The 22,027-nt window shown below is 43.4% G+C and overlaps 1 protein-coding gene across 2 annotated transcripts in view; it reads left to right on the top strand.

Annotated features, from left to right (window-relative positions):
• LOC137351915 (podoplanin-like) overlaps window positions 1–21,247 on the top strand; it is a 33,006-nt gene extending 11,759 nt beyond the window's left edge. Inside the window, exons 2-4 of one of the 2 annotated variants that reach the window (XM_068016794.1) lie at window positions 17,225–17,428; window positions 19,084–19,201; window positions 20,031–21,247. In XM_068016794.1, coding sequence (XP_067872895.1) covers window positions 17,225–17,428; window positions 19,084–19,201; window positions 20,031–20,037 — 329 coding nt within the window. In that variant the 3' untranslated portion in view covers window positions 20,038–21,247. Of the gene's footprint in view, window positions 1–17,224; window positions 17,429–19,083; window positions 19,206–20,030 lie in introns of those variants that run through there. The other variant, XM_068016795.1, reaches the window with a different exon arrangement.
• The last annotated feature ends 780 nt before the right edge of the window (window positions 21,248–22,027 follow it).

Here is a 22,027-nt window from a genome sequence, read left to right as displayed (position 1 = left end):
AATTGAATGTGTTTCTAGAGAGAGAAGGGATTAAGGGATACGGTAAGAGCATGTCTAGGCTGACACTCTAGTCCAGCACTGAAGGAGTGCTGCACTGTTGAAGGTGCCACCTTTCAAATAAGACATTACCCGCCTGCCCTCTCAGCTGGATGGAAAAGATCCAATAGCACTATCTCGAAGAAGAGCCTCAGTGTCCCAGCCAACATTTATCCCTTCACCGGCTTATTATCAGGTTATTTATCACATTGCTGTTTGTGGGATCTTGCTGTGTACAAATTGGCTGTTGCATTTCCTGTATTACAATAGTGACTACACTTCAAAAAGTATTTTGTTGGCTGTAAAGCACTTTAGAACATCCTGATTTCTTGAAAGGTGCTATACAAATGCCAGTCCTTACTTTTTTTCCTATTTACTTAGTAAGTGTGTAAGAGGGGCCAAGAACAGGCTTGTTGTATCTGATTAAACATTTTCTGTTTCAAAAGGAATTTAGAAACTCTGGCTGACCCACTGTGCTCTTTGAGCTGCTTATAACAAAACTCGAGAAAGACACCACTGACTGCCCTGATAGTGGTGACAGTAAACTCAACCTCCGGGCTGACCTTATTTGGTTAAAGCTCACCATCATGACAGTACACTTTGTCTAACTTTCACTCGACCCAGCATCAGCATAACATTGGTTACTTAATACACTTCTGAGGTTTGATCATGAACTTGAGCAGCTGTTAATATGACTTTATGTTACCCAAGCTATCATCAGCTTCTAAAATGACTAAAATCCCTGAGAAAGAATGCAGTGCGCCATCCTACATCAATGCAGAAACTTGCAACTGGAATGAATAAAAGCTTCCTGACATCCTGTGTACCTCTCCATCACCCAATGTCCTCATGTTTATTCCAATTGTTTCACAAATGAATTACTAAGTATACACAGGTTTAAGAACAGGACTGTTGGCTCATGATTACTGCTATAGTTAGTACAACATTCAAAGTAATAGGAAGCAGGCAGTGTTTTCAAGGCTGTCGCTATTCTAGAGTTCAGATAACATTATGAACCATGTGAGTAAGGCTGGAGCAGCTTATGGAGTTATATTATCCTTGACATCAGTTTATAGCCTGCAGTCCTCCCTGATTGCTTTCTGCTGCTTTGCTAGACAGTTTTTGAGATGTAAGTTTATAGCTCCTACATTTTGTTTGAGGTGCCATAGACAGGCCATTTAAGAATATAGGAATTGCAAGATGATGAAAGATCAAGGTTTGTCTAATTTGACTTGAACGATCCGGGGAGTTGCATCAGAAATAATAATGAACTTGTTGACTGGCCATAGCAATCAATCTCTATCAATTAGTCTACAACAGACCCAGCCAGGAGGAAAGAAAAACCCAACAATGGTGGAGAGCTTTGGGAACCAAGATACTACACTTACCATGTGCCACGATTCAAATTACTCAGACACAGTATCCCAAAATATTATTTTCTGAAAGAAATCTAATTTGCAATTGATTGAATCAACAATTCATGTTTTCACTCGAAGGAGGCCTGTACCATAGATTTATCATTCGCTCACAAATGTTTCCACAGATTACTTTGAATTTACCCTTCTGCAAGCAGAGGCCAAGTCCTCTGCTTCTACTCTTCTGGACAAAATGAAATAGCTTGCCATGGTCTACATTATCTACTCTATGCTAAAAAAAAGGGCAATCGGGTCACCTCTCAATCTTTGCTTTTCCAGTAAGAACATGTCCAATTTATGTAATCGCTCCTCATAATTCAATCTCTCCATTCTTCAAATATTCTGATTCCTCTCTTCCATATCTTCTTAATATATTTTTTAATTCATTCATGGGATGTGGGTGTTGCTGGCTAGGCCAGCATTTATTGCCCATCCCTAACTGCCCTTGAGAAGGTGGCGGTGAGCTGCCTTCTTGAACCGCTGCAGTCCATGTGGGGTAGGTACACCCACAGTGCTGTTAGGAAGGGAGTTCCAGGATTTTGACCCAGCGACAGCGAAGGAACGGCGATATAGTTCCAAGTCAGGATAGTGTGTGACTTGGAGGGGAACTTGCAGGTGGTGGTGTTCCCATGTATTTGCTGCCCTTGTCCTTCTAGTTGGTAGAAGTCGCGGGTTTGGAAGGTGCTGTCTAAAGAGCCTTGGTGCAGTGCATTTTGTAGATGGTACACATTGCTGCCACTGTGCGTCGGTGGTGGAGGGAGTGAATGTTTGTAGATGGTGTGCCAATCAAGCGGCCTGCTTTGTCCTGGATGGTGTCGAGCTTCTTGAGTGTTGTTGGGGCTGCACCCATCCAGGCAAGTGGAGAGTATTCCAGCACACTCCTGACTTGTGTCTTGTAGATGGTGGACAGGCTTTGGGGAGTCAGGAGGTGAGTTTCCCGCTGCAGGATTCCTAGCCTCTGACCTGCTCTTGGAGCCACGGTATTTATATGGCTACTCCAGTTCAGTTTCTGGTCAATGGTAGCCCCTAGAATGTTGATTGTGGGGGATTCAGCGATGGTAATGCCGTTGAATGTCAAGAGGAGATGGTTAGATTCTCTCTTGTTGGAGATAGTCATTGCCTGGCACTTGTGTGGCACGAATGTTACTTGCCACTTATCAGCCCAAGCCTGGATATTGTCCAGGTCTTGCTGCATTTCTACACGGACTGCTTCTGTATCTGAGGGTTTGCGAATGGTGCTGAACATTGTGCAATCATCAGCGAACATCCCCACTTCTGACCTTATGATTGACGGAAGGTCATTGATGAAGCAGCTGAAGATGGTCGGGCCTAGGACACTACCCTGAGGAACTCCTGCAGTGATGTCCTGGAGCTCAGATGATTGACCTCCAACAACCACAACCATCTTCCTTTGTGCTAGGTATGACTCCAGCCAGCAGAGGGTTTTCTCCCTAATTCCCATTGACCTCAGTTTTGTGAGGGCTCCTTGATGCCATACTTGGTCAAATGCTGTCTTGATGTCAAGGTCAGTCACTCTCACCTTACCTCTTGAGTTCAGCTCTTTTGTCCATATTTGAACCAAGGCTGTAATGAGGTCAGGAGCTGAGTGGTCCTGGCGGAACCCAAACTGAGCATCACTGAGCAGGTTATTGCTAAGCAAGTGCCACTTGATGGGACTGTTGATGACACCTTCCATCACTTTACTGATGATTGAGAGTAGGCTGACTGGGCGGTAATTGGCCGTGTTGGACTTGACCTGCTTTTTGTGTACAGGACATACCTGGGCAATTTTCCACATTGTAGGGTGGATGCCAGTGTTGTAGCTGTACTGGAACAGCTTGGCTAGGGGCGCGGCAAGTTCTGGAGCACAGGTCTTCAGTACTATTGCTGGAATATTGTCAGAGCCCATAGCTTTTGCAGTATCCAGTGCCTTCAGTTGTTTCTTGATATCACGCAGAGTGAATCGAATTGGCTGAAGTCTGGCATCTGTGATGCTGGGGACTTCAGGAGGAGTCCGAGATGGATCATCAACTTGACACTTCTGGCTGAAGACTGTTGCAAATGCTTCAGCCTTATCTTTTGCACTGATGTGCTGGGCTCCCCCCATCATTGACGTTGGGGATATTTGTAGAGCAGTTAGTTGTTTAATTGTCCACCACCATTCACGGCTGGATGTGGCAGGACTGCAGAGCTTAGATCTAATCTGTTGGTTATGGGATTGCTTAGCTCTGTCTATCGCATGTTGCTTACACAGTTTGGCACGCAGATAGTCCTGTGTTGTAGCTTCACCAGGTTGACACCTCATTTTGAGGTATGCCTGGTGCTGCTCCTGGCATGCCCTCCTGCACTCTTCATTGAACCAGGGTTGGTCTCCTGACTTGATGGTAATGGTAGAGTGGGGGATATGCCAGGCCATGAGGTTACAGATTGTGGTTGAGTACAATTCTGCTGCTGCTGATGGCCCACAGCGCCTCACGGATGCCCAGTTTTGCATTGCTAGATCTGTTCGAAATCTATCCCATTTAGCACAGTGGTAGTGCCACACAACATGATGGAGGGTATCCTCAATGTGAAGGCGGGACTTCGTCTCCACAAGGACTGTGTGGTGGTCATTCCTACCAATACTGTCATGGACAGATGCATGTGTGGCAGGCAGATTGGTGAGGACGAGGTCAAGTATATTTTCCCCTCTTTTTGGTTCCCCCACCACCTGCTGCATACCCAGTCTAGCAGCCATGTCCTTTAGGACTCGGCCAGCTCGGTCAGTAGTGGTGCTACCGAGCCACTCTTGGTGATGGACATTGAAGTCCCCCACCCAGAGTACATTCTGTGCTCTTGCCACCCTCAGTGCTTCCTCCAAGTGCTGTTCAACATGGGGGAGTACTGACTCATCAGCTGAGGGAGGGCGGTAGGTGGTAATCAGCAGGAGGTTTCCTTGTCCATGTTTGACCTGATGCCATGAGACTTCATTGGGTCCAGAGTTGATGTTGAGGACTCCCAGGGCAACTCCCTCCCTACTGTATACCACTGTGCCACCACCTCTGCTGGGTCTGTCTTGCCGGTGGGACAGGACGTACCCGGGGATAGTGATGGCAGTGTCTGGGACGTTGTCTGTCAGGTATGATTCCGTGAGTATGACTATGTCAGGCTGTTGCTTGACTAGTCTGTGGGACAGCTCTCCCAACTTTGGCACAAGCCCCCAGATGTTAGTAAGGAGGACTTTGCAGGGTCGACAGGGCTGGGTTTGCCGTTGTCGTTTCTGTTGCCTCGGTCATGCCGGGTGGTCCATCCGGTTTCATTCCTTTTTATTGACTTTGTAGCGGTTAGGTACAACTGAGTGGCTTGCTAGGCCATTTCAGAGGGCATGTAAGAGTCAACCACATTGCTGTGGGCCTGGAGTCACATGTAGGCCAGACCAGGTAAGGACAGCAGATTTCCTTCCCTCAAGAACATTAGTGAACCAGGTATCCTTAAGGTACTGCAGAGACCAGAAATAGAGGGTAATTAGCACTTCAACAAGAATCAGCACCTTCAGGATTGGAGGGGAGAAAATAGGAGGGATAAACCAATAAATAAAACAGCATAAGCAACATCGTATGTTATGATTTTGCAACAAATTGCTCAAGAATACGATTGATGCGAAGTTGGTATAATCGAATTTGAAGAAAAGAGAACATTTCAGTTATAGGAAAACAAAATACTGTGGATGCTGGAAATCTGAACCAAAAACAAAAAAATGCTGGAAATACTCAGCTGGTCTGGCAGCATCTGCGGAGCGAGAAACAGCATTAACATTTCAGGTCTGTGACTTCGCCAGAGCACCATCTGGGTTTTGGTGAAAGGTCACAGACCTGAAACGTTAACTCTGTTTCTCTCTCCACTGATGCTGCCAGACGTGCTGTGTACTTCCAGCGTTTTCTGTTTTTGTTTTACATTTCAGTTATAGTTTGAGGATTACGGGGAGTTATGTGCTACTACGGTTTCCTGTAGCTTTCCTTGATTATCTTTGGGAGTTGGAGATGAATTTTCTAGACTTTTCCTGAATCGGCCACAAATTTTTCTCTGCTTCCTCTGGGAGAATATGTGGTTAGAGGGTGGGTTGACAGTGTATGAGGTTTCAGTGTTGCCTGGATTAGGTTTGGTGGACTAGTGTTTCTTTACTCACTTTTCTCTTCACATTGACACAACAAGGAGGCTACGTTGTTCTGTCAGAAAAGCTACTATATCTATAAAGTCTAATATTAAATGGTAACTTTATTCCAGTTTTGCATCGCTAGGAGCTTTCAGTATTGGCTGGAGGACAGTGATGTTACCACTGTTCCTTTATCAAGTTCATTTTGAGAAACATTTCAGTCTGGTTAAAGACCAAACACAACTTGAATTTATGTAGCAACCTTAGCATTGAAAAAAACCCCAAGACTGCTTTATAGAGTTGTAAAGAAAGAAGTGGATGCTAAGCCAAAGAAAAACATTGGGAGAGGCGCCCAAAAGCTTGGTTAAAAAAGTGGGTATTAAGGAGAATCCTAAAGGAGGAGAGGAAGATAAAGAGTCAGAGGGATTTAGGGAGGGAATTTCAAAGCATGCAGCCCAGGCCGCTGAAGACATGATCACCAACGGCGAGGCGAAAGGGCATATTGGAATTATCGCTGAAAGGCTGGGCAGGTCATTGGGCAAAAGGGAGTTTATTTCTAGGGTATGATTATATTGCTTCCGCTTCTCCTTCACTCTCCAAAAACACCGAGCTCATTTTCTTCAGGCTCTACCTAGACTCAGATTCCCATCGTCCCAGCCAAAATGAGTTGCAATTGACTGCCAAAGGAGTATAAGAGGCCACCTGTTTTCTGTCAAGCTCAGGAGTAATCGCTTCACTGTTTACAAATGCAGCCTGGTGCAGTCGCCTGTATGTAAGGTAGCTGGGAATGTCATCAAAAACTGCAAGAAAAAGTGAGATACAAATTTCATCAGTTACCTCTCATACCCTCCACCACTGGCACACCGTGGCTACAGTGTGGACCATCTACAAGTTGCACTGGGACAATTCGCCAAGTCTTCTTTGGCAGCACCTCCCAAATCTGACACTTCTACCACCCAAGACAACAGCAGCAGGCACATGGGAACACCACCACCTGCAAATTCTCCTCCAAGTAACACACCATCCTGACTTGGAAATATATTGCTGTTCCTTCATCGTCGCTGGATCAAAATCCTGGAACTCTCTACCTAACAGCATTGTGGCTGTACCTACACCACACGGATGGTAACAGTTCAAGAATAGCTCACCGCCACCTTCTCAAGGGTAATTAGGGATGGACAATAAACGCTGGTCTTGCCAGCGACGTCACATCCTATGAATGAATAAAGAAAATGCATCACAGCAGTTTGTTGTATCAACCAGTAGTTGGATGTAGAGTTATGCCCCTCAGTTGCCGCCCATTCCCTCCTCACCACCCCCTCCATCCCCAACACAGTAAGTCTTCTATCAGACTATTGGGAGAGGAGTAATGAGATTCAAGCACACAGAGTGGTGGGAGGAATGATCAGAGGGATAACCTCATTTTACTCTCACATGTTCCTGATGAGACATCAGTAAAATAAATACATGAATGACTGGAACAGATCCCAAATTGGCTAATTATGATTTATTTCATTGCTGCAAACTGGGAGAATATTTTCCATATTTATACATTCAGCACCTCTGAGCTACTTTGGAACTGATCTCTACTTTCTGTCTGCTCCCTTAGTCTGGTTTCCCAGATACATACACAGACATACAAATACATAGAAATATATTGTGCACACACAAACACACACAAAAAATATGTGGGTAGACATGCACAGATATTAAAATAAATATACCCACAGACACCTGCTAACCTAAACACAGACATGCACACAGAGACATCAAGTTCCGCATTAAAATTCATTTGTCAGTTGAGTGCCTTGATGACTCAATAGATCAATGAATTGCCTGGTGTGCTCTGTGCCAAACAGACCAGGGTAGATCCAAGTTTGATTTTCAATCTTTGCTAAATTAGCTAATCTCAGCCAGGGCTCCGGAGGGGTACTACGATTGGTCCTGAGCTCGGAGCAAAAAACATCAACGGTGTTCTTACTCCTGAATACTATCCAGTGTGTATGAGTGTGTTTTGATGTCAGGAAAGAACAGACTAGAGCTTCTATATGATGCTTTCCAAGGCTAAATGTCCTGTCAACTTTGACAGTCACCAGCTTCCTTTGCCAATTTCTCTCTCTTTCGATAGGTGTTGGCTCCTTGATGGGTGGAGGTCCATAGATACAGGGCACTGCTAACTCATCAAAATGCCATTATTCATTGTGTGAACCTTGATAGTGAGCACTGGCTGGCTATTAACCATGGGAGGTACCTCAGCCAAGCCAGATCCTGTCCTCAAGCAAAATTTGCACTTTCAGCAGGTATCATTATATAGCAATCAAAAGTGTGCTGATTGTTGCTCTCCACAACCCAGAAGTGGTGAGGCAAATTGCAGTGTCCACTGTCACGTTGTCCATGATCACCTAATTATGCTAACCTGAGAGCCTCTGGTCTGTATAACTGAGATATTGAATAAACCCACTGTCAAAAGAATATCATATTCATGTTAATTTTTTAATACTCACAATGCAATGGCTAGCATTCCAAATGGCATTACAATCCCTTCTGAAACTGGGATATGAAGCACAGTGTTAATCTTCCAATATTTCCCAATGTTTAGCTGGGAGCTGGGGTGGGGGTAGATTCTGTGAACTGAGGCTCAGCGAGAGAATGTTATAGTTTTGCACCTCATTGCGAGAAACACAGAGAAGCTGGCAGTCTGATTCAGAGAGTGACAGACACTTTGAGGTAGGTTCTGTTGTAAATTTAGTTGGTGGTCCCCTGTGCGTTGGAAGATGTGGAGCATTTCAAGTTTGTCGGCGTTGGCAAAAGGAGGTAACGGGGCCAAGTTGAAATGATTCTAAACTAGAACTGGCATTTGCTCTGCAACAGATGGTGTATGATTCAGGAGAACATGGAGAATTTAAACATAAGATTCAACTAATTTTTCCTCATCCACAGGCATGGCGGGATGAGGGATATTAAGCAGGATGTGCCCTCCCCAACTCTTGGCATAAATCATTCCCTTTATTCGCCTCCCTCTATTCTGCTTCAAATCATGGAATTTCCCTTAATAACCTCCCCCAACTCTTTATGTCCAGACGAACTGGAAACCTCTCAACTATCAAAAGAATGTTTCATTACATTGCATGCGTCGTTGAAACAAGATTCATTTTTAACTTATTCCCGAAGCAACCGCAGTTTGAGTGTGAAGTACAGCGACCAGGATAGACAAATCCAAAGGCCAGAACCTAAAATAAAGAGACAAACTGCTTCGAGTTGAATAACTCTAGTTGCAGAATTCAGAACTCATTTTCTACGACACAACTTAAATAGTGCATTCACAGTCTGCTGTTTTTCTCTTCCTTTTCAGTCCTGATTCTTCCTCACAGAAAAGTACACTTTGTTCCTAGATTTGCACTCAGATTAGGGAAAGATTTACTTTTGGAACTCTGTGTCTGGTTTGTTTCTCCTCTATTCTCTGATCTAACAGTATACACCTCTGGCACTGACCTGTTTCTGCTCTATTGATTTATGGTCTATTCACATTGAAGAACTGCTTAAAGAAGTGGCCCTGTGGCAGTTGCCTTTGGGCTCCTGGAGCAGTGCGAATCACCCTGTTTATATCGCAGGCTGGATACAAATGTACAAGCTTGTGAATGCACTGCTTTTTAAAGTCACGATTCCCAACTTCATTTCAGCACCTCACAGTCTGTCCAGGCCAATAAACACAAAACTGCCTTCTGGAGTTGCGGGGTGGGGGGGGGGGGGGGGGGTGCGGGGGGTGGGGGGTGCCGGTTGGTCATCAGAAAGAATCGCCACCTCTGCCACCAGAAATAACAATAGTTGTGTGCCAGAGTACCACTTTCAGAGCCTTGTGACCTTTAAAGGCTATGGCAACTCCTCATTTACAAGAATGGACTAACAAACTGTAAGGATGTCATTACTCAATATGTAATGGTGACATGTTCTGGGGATGTCAAAGTAGAAAATCTCCCCTTAAATATACTGGGTTGACAAATTTAACGATGTTTTGTATATTTACAACAGACCTATTTATTTTATTTAGAGATACAGCACTGAAACAGGCCCTTCGGCCCACCGAGTCTGCGCCGACCATCAACCACCCATTTATACTAATCCTACACTAATTCCATATTCCTACCACATCCCCACCTGTCCCTATATTTCCCTACCACCTACCTATACTAGGGGCAATTTATAATGGCCAATTTACCTATCAACCTGCAAGTCTTTTGGCTGTGGGAGGAAACCGGAGCACCCGGAGGAAACTACTCAGTTTCTTTTTTTTCTTTCCTTTTTTTTGCCAATTTGCTTCCTTTGTCTTCTTTTGCTGGAATATGGTTTCACCAGCGCCTTTTAATACCTTGCCGAGGTAACCATTCCCTATATGTGAGTGCTGGCAAGCAACTTTTCCATGAATCTTTAATTCTAACAAACAGCACAGAATTGATTTTATTTATAGGTAGACCGTTATGTTGAGGGTTTGTATGCTTAAATATTTCCTTGGGTTCAGGAGTGCCCTTGTGTTGAAATATTGGTATAATAGGCTTAATTAGGTAGAATTTAGATATAATTAATACATTATACCTTTTAGAATTAAAGATTGAATGAATGGTCAGTTTTCAAGACTCACTGAAATTCCCTTTAAAGGTAGAGTTAAAACTCCATGAACATCCCTGTTACAATGGAATGTGTACCAGAAACACCTTTTAAGTTAAATGAGACAGGCTATACATGGTCCGTACTGATAACTATAATCATAATCAGTTGATAATGTTAATGATATAGACAGACTGACTTAAGGAGATGGTACAAGGTACCATCAAAGAACCATCAGAGATGATCAATCACAAAATGGAACGTTACCTACAAAAAACAGATGCCACGTCAACCCAATTTAACCCAAAAAGGAAAAACAGTGACGACACAAATGTAATTAAAAATCTTTTAAGTAAAGAACACATTTATAGACTTAAGCCTTAGTGTTACTATAAAACACTACAAACATTTTGACCAGATAAAAGCTCACAACTTCATGAGAAGCGAATTCTCAGCAGGTAATTAATTGGGAATAAGTAGCTAACGATATTACCATATATGGATAACGAAAGCAGGAAAAACACACACAGAAAGGTAACACCTACATCCCAAAAGATTAGAAACAGTATAAACGTGAGAGTTTTGAATCGAAAATTCAGGGGTATTGAAATTCCTTATCAATGCTTCTCAATCTAAGGTAAGAACAGCTGACTACATTACCAGAGTTCTGCTCTTAACAGAGAGTGTTTTGTCTTGTTAAGCAGGAGGCTTACTCGGAGAATTTAAGGTAACAATTTACTTTGAATTATGATGGATATTCTAAGATATTTTGCTGTAACATTGTCAAGGTTGAACTTTTGGATTGTATTTTGGAAATAAGATTATGTTTTACATCTCTTAGTAATCTTTGATATTGTGATATACTACCCACTTAAAAGTGTATTGCATGTTAAATTCTTTGATAAATATATAAAAGTTAATAAATCATCTCATGTAGCATTCTGTATACAACTACAAGAACCCTCTCTCTTTAAGTGAAGAGAGTTTCCCAGACCCTTATAATGTCTGGGATATTTATGACTTAGCCTAATTATTAAAAAATAGGTTATCTGAAAGATTGTAATATTCTCTGTTAGTTTTTTTTCTTTGAGGGAAAACTAGTTCAATTCTTTGGACCCAAATAAGTGTCAATAAGTGTTTGTCTGGTTTGACTTTGTCTGGTTTGAACTTAATTAAAGGGGATTCATAGGGATGTACTCCTGATTTGGTTTAGTCCCTATAACGGGTTAAAGTCAAAAATCACTTCACCTTCTTCTGCAGGTGGATCTTGTATTTTTTTAAAATTCATTAATGGGATGTGGGCGTCGCTGGCCAGGCCAGCGTTTATTGCCCATCCTTAATTGCCCTTGAGAAGGTGGTGGTGAGCTGCCTTCTTGAACCGCTGCAGTCCATGTGGGGTAGGTACACCCACAGTGCTGTTAGGAAGGGAGTTCCAGGATTTTGACCCAGCGACAGTGAAGGAACGGCGATATAGTTCCAAGTCAGGATCGTGTGTGACTTGGAGGGGAACTTGCAGGTGGTGGTGTTCCCATGTATTTGCTGCCCTTGTCCTTCTAGTTGGTGGAGGTCGCAGGTTTGGAAGGTGCTGTCTGAGGAGCCTTGGTGCATTGCTGCAGTGCATCTTGTAGATGGTACACACTGCTGCCACTGTGCGTCGGTGGTGGAGGGAGTGAATGTTTGCAGATGGGGTACCAATCAAGCGGGCTGCTTTGTCCTGGATAGTGTTGAGCTTCTTGAGTGTTGTTGGAGCTGCACCCATCCAGGCAAGTGGAGAGTATTCCATCACACTCCTGACTTGTGCCTTGTAGATGGTGGACAGGCTTTGGGGAGTCAGGAGGTGAGTTAGTCGCCTCAGGATTCCTAGCCTCTGACCTACTCTTGTAGCCACGGTATTTATATGGCTTCTCCAGTTCAGTTTCTGGTCAATGGTAGCCCCTAGGATGTTGATAGTGGGGGTTTCAGCGATGGTAATGCCGTTGAATGTCAGTGGGAGATGGTTAGATTCTCTCTTGTTGGAGATAGTCATTGCCTGGCACTTGTGTGGCGCAAATGTTACTTGCCACTTATCAGCCCAAGCCTGGATATTGTCCAGGTCTTGCTGCATTTCTACACGGACTGCTTCAGTACTTGAGGAGTCACGAATGGTGCTGAACATTGTGCAATCATCAGTGAACATCCCCACTTCTGACCTTATGATTGAAGGAAGGTCATTGATGAAGCAGCTGAAGATGGTTGGGCCTAGGACACTACCCTGAGGAACTCCTGCAGTGATGTCCTGGAGCTCAGATGATTGACCTCCAACAACCACAACCATCTTCCTTTGCGCTAGGTATGACTCCAGCCAGCGGAGGGTTTTCCCCCTGATTCCCATTGACCTCAGTTTTGTGAGGGCTCCTTGATGCCATACTCGGTCAAATGCTGTCTTGATGTCAAGGGCAGTCACTCTCACCTCACCTCTCGAGTTCAGCTCTTTTGTCCATGTTTGAACCAAGGCTGTAATGAGGTCAGGAGCTGAGTGGCCCTGGCGGAACCCAAACTGAGCGTCACTGAGCAGGTTGTTGCTAAGCGAGTGCCGCTTGATGGCACTGTTGATGACACCTTCCATCACTTTACTGATGATTGAGAGTAGGCTGATGGGGCGGTAATTGGCCGGGTTGGATTTGTCCTCTTTGTGTACAGGACATAGCTGGGCAATTTTCCACATTGCAGAATAGATGCCAGTACTGTAGCTGGAACAGCTTGGCTAGGGGCGCGGCAAGTTCTGGAGCACAGGTCTTCAGTACTATTGCCGGAATATTGTCAGGGCCCGTAGCTTTTGCAGTATCCAGTGCCTTCAGTCGTTTCTTGATATCACGTGGAGTGAATCGAATTGGCTGAAGTCTGGCATCTGTGATGCTGGGGACTTCAGGAGGAGGCCGAGATGGATCATCAACTCGGCACTTCTGGCTGAAGATTGTTGCAAATGCTTCAGCCTTATCTTTCGCACTGATGTGCTGGGCTCCCCCATAATTGAGGATGGGAATATTTGTGGAGCCACCTCCTCCAGTTAGTTGTTCAATTGTCCACTACCATTCTCGGCTGGATGTGGCAGGACTGCAGAGCTTAGATCTGATCCGTTGGTTATGGGATCGCTTAGCTCTGTCTATCGCATGCTGCTTACGCAGTTTGGCATGCAAGTAGTCCTGGGTTGTAGCTTCACCAGGTTGACACCTCATTTTGAGGTATGCCTGGTGCTGCTCCTGGCATGCCCTCCTGCACTCTTCATTGAACCAGGGTTGGTCTCCTGGCTTGATGGTAATGGTAGAGTGGGGGATATGCCGGGCCATGAGATTACAGATTGTGGTTGAGTACAATTCTGCTGCTGCTGATGGCCCACTGCGCCTCATGGATGCCCAGTTTTGCATTGCTAGATCTGTTCGAAATCTATCCCATTTAGCAGGGTGATAGTGCCACACAACACGATGGACAGTATCCTCAATGTGAAGGCAGGACTTTGTCTCCACAAGGACTGTGCGGTGGTCACTCCTACCAATACTGTCATGGACAGATGCACCTGAGGCAGGCAGATTGGTGAGGATGAGGTCGAGTATGTTCTTCCCTCGTGTTGGTTCCCCCACCACATGCCGCAGACCCAGTCTAGCAGCCATGTCCTTTAGGACTCGGCCAGCTCGGTCAGTAGTGGTGCTACCGAGCCACTCTTGGTGATGGACATTGAAGTCCCCCACCCAGAGTACATTCTGTGCCCTTGCCACCCTCAGAGCTTCCTCAAAGTGGTGTTCAACATGGAGGAGCAGTTTAGTTAGAGATACAGCACTGAAACAGGCCCTTTGGCCCACCGAGTCTGTGCCGACCATCAACCACCCATTTTCTACTAATCCTACACTAATTCCACATTACTACCACATCCCCACCTTTCCCTATATTTCCCTACCACCTGCCTATACTGGGGGCAATTTATAATGGCCAATTAACCTATCAACCTGCAAGTCTTTGGCATGTGGGAGGAAACCGGAGCACCCGGAGGAAACCCACGCAGACACAGGGAGAACTTGCAAACTCCACTCAGGCAGTCCCCAGAATTGAACCCGGGTCGCTGGAGCTGTGAGGCTGCGGTGCTAACCACTGCGCCACTGTGCTGCCCACACAATGCAGCAGCCACTTACAGAAGAATTCAGACATCTTCTTGGATGTCTGTATCTGACCAAGGTGTCAAGCTGACAAAATTGAACGGAACACCTAAAAGGAAAAAAGAAACTTGCATTTAAATAGTGCATTTAACAACCTCATAGAGATCCCAAAGCACCTTATCACCAATTAAGTACTTTTGAAGTATAGTCACAGTTGTAACATAGGAAACATGGAAGGCAACTTACGCACAACAAGCTCCCACAAACAGTAATGAGGTAATTTGTTTTTTAGCAATGTTGAGGGTTAAATATTGGCCAGGACACCATGTCAAACACCCCCACTCTTGTTTGAACAGTACCATAGAATCTTTTTCATGCATCTGAGAAAGGCAAACAGGACTGACATTTTACAGGTAACAAAGGTGAGGTGACATATTGGAATGCCTGTACTGCATCCACTTCTGGACTTTCCATCTTCAATGGCATGTCAACCCATTTGCTCCCGTTTTACACACGTCTATTTTTCACCAAAATTCGCAAAAGAAAAAAGATCCTTAAATTATGAGAAAAAATAGTCAATTTGTCTTCATTGGAAAAGAGAAGATCCAGGGATACATGGCAGGTCTTTTAAAAGCTGAGAGATACAGATGGTTTAAATATATCAGGCTATTTGCCTTGGACCTTGAGCATGGGGTTCCTTCAGGAAATAAAGTGGGTGAAGTAGGGTAGATTGTGGATGATCGAGCAAAGGAGATTATTTGAGCAGGTAGGGTATTTTATAGGGTAGTTTATACATGGGTTGTGGAAGCTGATTAAATGAGCAGGGTAAGGTACTTGATAGGGTAGATTTTATATGGTCATTGGAAAAGATTAATGGGTGGGTTTGTAGTTGACAGGGTAGATCATATATGGCCTGTAGAAGAAGATTAAATGGGTGGGGCTGGATGGTTGATGTACAAGGAATAAAAATAGGAAATGCTGGAAATCGTCAACAGGTTTGGGAGCATCAGTGGTGAGAGAAACAAAACTAACGTTTCAGGTCATTGATTCTTCATCAGAACTCTTTCACTTCTTCACAGATGCTGCCAGACTTGCTAGGCTGAATTTCTGGGCCCCGCTGATGTGGGAATGGAGACAGACAGGGCCTGAGAATTTCGAAACTGGCCGCATGCCGGCTTCCTGACATTGTTCCTAACATTGGCCATTTTGGCCAATACAAGTGCGGGGTCCGGGAAAGACCCCGCCCACACGAGGCAGGCAGGCAATTAGACTCATTAAGAGCCTTATTAAAGGTAGGTTACGGAGGTCAACTGGGTTTTTAGTTTCCCAACGTGATGGGAGGCAGATCAACTGCCTAGAGGTGGGCACCCAGCAGGAGGCTTGGGTCCCAGCACTTCAGGCAGGTCTACAGGCCCTCTTTGCCTGGCAAGGTGGGGGTGCAGCTAAAAGTCACCCTGTTGCAGGGATCTTCCCCACCACAGTGGTGCCCTGGCTGCTTTTTCTGTTTTTATTTAGAGTTTTTAAAAAATGTCTGAGACGTACCATCTGTTGAGGCACCCTCTCAGTTACTTACCTTGTACTGTAGCTGGGTTTCTTCTGAAGCTGGAAGGCCTCATTGGCCCTCCAGCTTTGAAAGCTTGCCCAGTGCCCTTAATAGGACAGGGAACCTGTCTCCACACCAAAATAAGGGCTCACCCATGTGAAAACTTTAACTTTAATCAGTTTCCCACCAGAGATGGGTTCAGGGCTCAAAAACAGTTGTTACGACCAGGTGAGAAAGATGTCTTTCTTAATTTTCTCAGTCTTTCTCAGCCTTCACCTGGCCTTATTGTAACAGGGTTTTAATTTTAAACACACTGTGTTTTGAATTCCCCCTTGGTGAATCCTTGTTCACAGCTTTCCAATTATAAGGCAAAGAAATGAGCACAAACAGGCCTTCTTAGTGTTAAAGAAGAAAAGTGAACTTTATTAAAACTTAAACGTAAACTCTAATTCGGTTAACGCCTACGGATACATGCCACGCCCCATGCTAGCATGCATATGCAATACGTACATGCAAATAGAGACAGAAAAAAGCAGAAGAAAAATAAAGTAGAGAGGTTTGAGGCAATCTCTGAAGAGGGGTTTTTGTTACTGTGCTTCGAGCTTGTAGATAGATCTTGCTTTTCATTGGGGCCCAGCATTCCTCTTAAACCTTGTTCACTGTAGGAGACTTTTCTGTCTTGGGGTTTATATGTCTTCAATGGTTTCCGGAGCTGGTGAGAGTGAGATGACAGCAGACAGGACAGAGATCTTTTCAGTCCAGGATCAAACAGCTTTCTGTTTTTTAAAACTCTGTGGCAAGTTCAAATTCAAAAATCTCCAACAGCCTGTTAGTCATGTGACTAAACTGGTCTGACCACGTCTGTTTGTGTATTCAGCCATTTTAGCAGTTAACCTGGAATGCTAGCTTCTCCACCTTCAATGTCTGGTAATCAAAAGTCCAATGTGGATTAAATTGGAGCAGGGTGTGGCCCCTTTGTCCTTTCCAAGTACTATGCAAATGTCTTTCCAGTCAAGGGTCTGTTTTTTTTTAAACAATTCTTTCTTTACTCCAGTAACAGTTCAAAAATCAAAGTTCATGTGGCAAAATTAATGTGTTTCATTCTTGGAAGGTGGGGGCCTGCATGGCACAGTGCAGACTCCTGTTTCCTGCCTCCATGGGGACAATCCAGCCCGCTGAGTATTTCCAGCATTTTCTGTTTTTATTTCAGATTTCCAGCATCTGCAGTATTTTGTTCTTGTGTTATATTTTACATGGGTTGTGGAAAGAAATTAAATTGGTCACGTATTTGATAAGGCTGATTGCACAAGGGTTGTGGAAGGAGCACGTTTATGACTAACTGAATCCTATATTTTATTTTCTGATACAGATAACGTTTCAGATGAAGGTGAACTGGTAACATTTGGTGGGATTGAAGACAAAAATGACTCCACAATGTCTGGGATGCCTGCAACCACAGTACCAGGAAGTGAAAGGGATGATTCTGATGAAGACAGCAATGAATCGAGCACCGCGTCGTCAACAGAATCAAATTCAACTGAAGATAGTATACCTGACATTGATGACGCTGAAGGTACTTTTCTGAAATGAACTGCTTAATGCAGTGTGACATCTTCAAAAAAGCTAATGAGATGCTAGTCCTTGTCAGAAGAGGTACAGAATATAATAGCAAGGAAGGACTATTGCAGCACTGCAATCTCACTACAATGATACCATAAATGAGAGGCTAAAATTATGAACAAAGCTTCAAGAATTGTTTTTTTTTTCATCGGAACAGAAGGTTAAGGGAGGATCCAATAGAAGTTTAAAAAATATTTTTCAAAATGTTTTGCGAAGGTAGACAGTAAATGTTTATGTCCACTGATTGGTAAATCAGTAGCAAAGGGGAATAGACTTAAGGATTATCACTCGAAGAATGAAGGGAAAGTTTGAAGAGATTTATTTCACACAGAGGGTTTATTAAAGCATGGATTGCTTTACCATGTTTGTTACTGAGGCTGAAACAATGACATAAGTTAAAAGGTATACAATAGGATACAGGGAAATTGAAAGAAAGTGGGTTTACAGTAGAAATCTCCATTTGAAGAGCTAGGACTGACACAGGTGTGATGGCCCAAATAGCCTCCTTCTTTGCTGTAATTTCTAAAAAATCTGTGATGCAGTGTTACAGAGAATGCAAACTCATTTGGATTACATAGGAACAGGAGTAGGCCATTCAGCCCCTCAAGCCCATTGAATTAGATTACGGCCAATATATATCTTAACTCCGTTTACTCATGTTGATCCCATATCACCTAACACCCTTGCCTAACCATAATCTTTCAATCTCAGTTTTGAAATTATCAGTTGACCGCTAGCCTCAACAGCTTTTTGGGAGAGAGAGTTCTAGATTGCTACTATCCTTTGTATGAAGAAGTGTTTCGCACAATTACTGTGTTAGATGTTAGGAAGTGTGCACTGGGCTTGGATAAGAGACCAGTAAACTTGGGTTATATTCTCTTGTGATAAGGAAGTTAAGGGGTGTTAAAAAAGAAGAGAATGGACAGGTTAAAGAGGGAATAACTGTTTCTTATATTGGGGAATCCAGAACAAGAGGGCATTATATCAGAATTGTCAGTTAAAAGTGAATCCAGGATAAACTTCACCCAAATGGTTACGAAAGGGCAGAGCTTAAAAGCAACAGAAATCCTCACTTGGGAACAATGGCCAACTGCTACTCCAAAGCTCTCCTATTGGCTCAGTAAGTTTATCCAGCACACAGGCCAAGAAGATCCTGGCTTTAATTCCCAGTTCCGTGTTGTGTTCACTGGTCAAGTTGGGTAATAGTTGGGGTGCTGCAATCAGTCTCAGTGGCTTTGAGTTAGCGAGGGAGACATCAGACAGGATAGCTGCTCCTGATCGCCATGCATGAACCCCTTTTAGACAGTAAATGTATGGACATTGAGCAAGAGCAGGATCAAGCTCAGCTGTGATGCCACATATGAAGGAATAGACTAACGACACTCTGCCAATGCGCACACGTGAAGATTCACTACGTGCGGGTGGTACCAGAAGATGGTGCCACCCTGTAAAACCGTAGTCTAGCAGCAAGAGTCAGCACAAGAGAGGAAAGAAAACACTTGGAGTGATTGCAGATTCCATCTAATAAATTCACAAGACACAATGTGATGAGTGCAGGAACCACAGTTTCATTCATCTAATAACATTGTTCCTGTGTCCTTTTTCCAGGGAAGGACTTCCTAGAAATGCTCACCCTGATTGGGATAATAGTTGGTGCCATTGTAGCTGTAATCATCATCCTAACAATTATTGTTGTCATCATTAAGAAAATGTCTGGTGGATACTCGTAAGTAAACAATTGTTTGGTGAAGTGAAATGCGTTTTATTTGATGTTGACCCAGAGTATTTAAAAGGCCAAAGGACAATGTGTCCACAGTAGATCCAATGGGTCAAAACATTCTAACCCAACAGAACAAAAACAAGGACAAAAATACAATGAGTGGATTCAGCAACCCATTGTTTCTATTATTAAATATACTTTTTCAGGGCCATTTTAATGGCTAAGTTATCAGCCATAAAGCCCTGGAAAGTCTGGTCTGTGCTGAATTAGCTGGGACAGCAGTCGGGTAGTTCTACAACTGACTTCAGCAGCCCTGGGTGAGAGAGAAGGAAATTCACCCTGGGTTCCCTTTCCTGATCACTGTCCAGCCATTCCCTGCTCAAAAATGCATGAATGCAGACTGAGAATGAAAGGATTGGGCTTGTCTGTGATGGCCCCAATGATCATACAACCCACCTTAATCTCATGTCCAGCCTCACATAAAAGTGACCATTAGGGTGAGATACTAGGGGGCCACTGTCACTTGCGAAACAGTACGCCAGCATGATCACCATCAGGACAGGATTAAAGAGAAGGAAACTGAGAAGGAAAAATTTAGAACATATTAAAGTTTGTAGAGTGCCTTTAAGAGAACCTTCCAGCAGGACTGCGTGTATACAATGAATGCTATTTCTTTCTTCCAACTTTCCATAGCTTTTCACGTGTGCTGTGTAATTAATACAGTCGAACATTATGGTAGCAATTATCCTGTGCATAGCAGGGGTCTATGTAGGTAAAGGTTTAATACTGTATATTCTTACATTGTTCTGATGCAGTCCTCTCTGAATGTCCACAGGCCCTGATCTGCATAGATGAGCAGAGATGACTAACTGGCGTTTCTGAAGTGAGAATGAAGTCATTTATATCAGGACAACTGAAGTCACTCAAATAAAATTCGAGTCATATTTTGCCAACTTTTCTTGGATCCAGCAGCTGTCTGACTCTGAGAGCTGGGTGAAATCTGGCTTCTGCTTTTAAGAAGGGCTGAAATCATTTACTTTGGGATGGGGGTGGGGGGAAGGAGAAGGGAGGAGGGAGGGGAGCTTGTCATTTAATGCAGGTCCAACAGTATGAATTTTATATGGAGCAACTGAAAGTTTTGCTCACCAAGCTAGTTAGAATTCACCTCCAGATATTTTGCTTGTTCTACACTATCTTTATTTTCTCTACCCCAAATGAAATTGGACTTTTAACAAGCAGCTTGATGCTGTGCTGGCGAAAGGATAGGGTTTGTATTATGGAAGGAATGGGATCAAATGGGCCAAGGAGCTTTCTTCATCTGACTTTTGTGATGCTCTTCTGAGATTGGGTCATTGGGGAGAATTATTGGATGAGTAGTAGGAGCTCTGAAAAAGCATCTGGCCTATGCTGAACCTCATGAGAGTACTCGATGCTGTTACCGGGTTAGAAGTGACGATGACAGTACTCCCCAGTGGCAAGCTGTCAAAATAACAATAGGCGTGATTCACAGAACTCATTGAATAATAATTAATTCCAATGGCTTTAGTCAGTTGTCTGGAGATCCTTTGATGACCCTGTTGATAAATGCTCTACCTGGTGTAGAACATACAGAGCAGAGAATAAACCAAATAGGTTCGTCCTTAAGCACACTACCTGCCTTGGGTTAAAGCTCTCAGTGGCTGGAGACACTGGGGAATCTTTCCAGGTTCTTTTTCTGGGAAATGTCACTTGGAAAAAAACTGTTTCCACATTCCTGTGTGGAATTTAGACCCTTCAGTTAACGAGCAGGACGGCAGATTTTCACTCGTTTTCTGTGTGAATGTTCCCATCCATTAACCGGAATCTATAAATGACTGACTCTGTTGCAGGACTCCAGAATAAGTCATAACCCTGCTTCAGAAATGTGAGTGACGCTGACATTTATAAGTGTTTGAACAAAATAACTTCTCATTCTTCTGTAAACAATTGCCATAATATGAGATACATTCAACAAAACAGTACTTTTATAATGTGTCATTTTGTTTTTAACTATTAAAGATATTGTTACCAAAATGCACTTGGTTTTAGTTGTCATCCTTTATCTGCTTCCAGGAATTAGTTAAAAAATAAAACTGATGGTGGCTCAGTGGTGAATTCGGGTTCTGAGACTTATAAAACAAACCAGGAGGTTCTTAGCTTCAAACCCTGATCTGTACATTAGCTGTTCTCACCAGTGGTCTTAGCACCCCGTTAGAAAGGAAAAATATTAGCTGGAGATAGAAAGCTTGTCTTCAGAGGAAGTATTTTAACTGGAAATTCCTCCTCATTTATGTGCTAACAGCAAGTTCTTCCTCAGCCACCCCTGCTAGATTTGTGTATGTGTGTGTGGATACCAGGTGAGAACAGATTCCATCATCATTGGAACTGTACCTCAGTTAGTGAGTCAATGCTTTAAGCAGAGGTAGGAGAAAAATAAAACACTGGATGAAAAATTAAAAACTTTGATTGCTTTCTTTAATATACTTTATTTTAATATCTCTAATGAGGAGAAACTTCCTATTAATATTTCCAAAGGAAAGCAATTTTGTTTTTTAGCACTTCCAAAGGGATAACATTTCTTGTTATCAGTGCTTATTAGGGTATTGTAGCATAGTAGTTATATTAGTGGACTAGTAATCCCGAGACCTGGACGAATGATCCTGAGCCATGAGTTAAAGTCCCACCATAACAGTGGGGAAATTTAAATTCGGTTAATTAAATAAGTCTGGCATAAAAAATATTGGAATCAGTAATGGTGACCAGGAAATCACTGGATTGTCTCAGTAATGTGTTTCAGGAAAGGAAATCTGCCAG

Source organism: Heterodontus francisci, chromosome 37 (assembly GCF_036365525.1).
Source record: "Heterodontus francisci isolate sHetFra1 chromosome 37, sHetFra1.hap1, whole genome shotgun sequence".
In the NCBI taxonomy this organism is placed as follows: domain Eukaryota; kingdom Metazoa; phylum Chordata; class Chondrichthyes; order Heterodontiformes; family Heterodontidae; genus Heterodontus; species Heterodontus francisci.
This window is presented reverse-complemented; position numbering and strand designations above follow the sequence as displayed.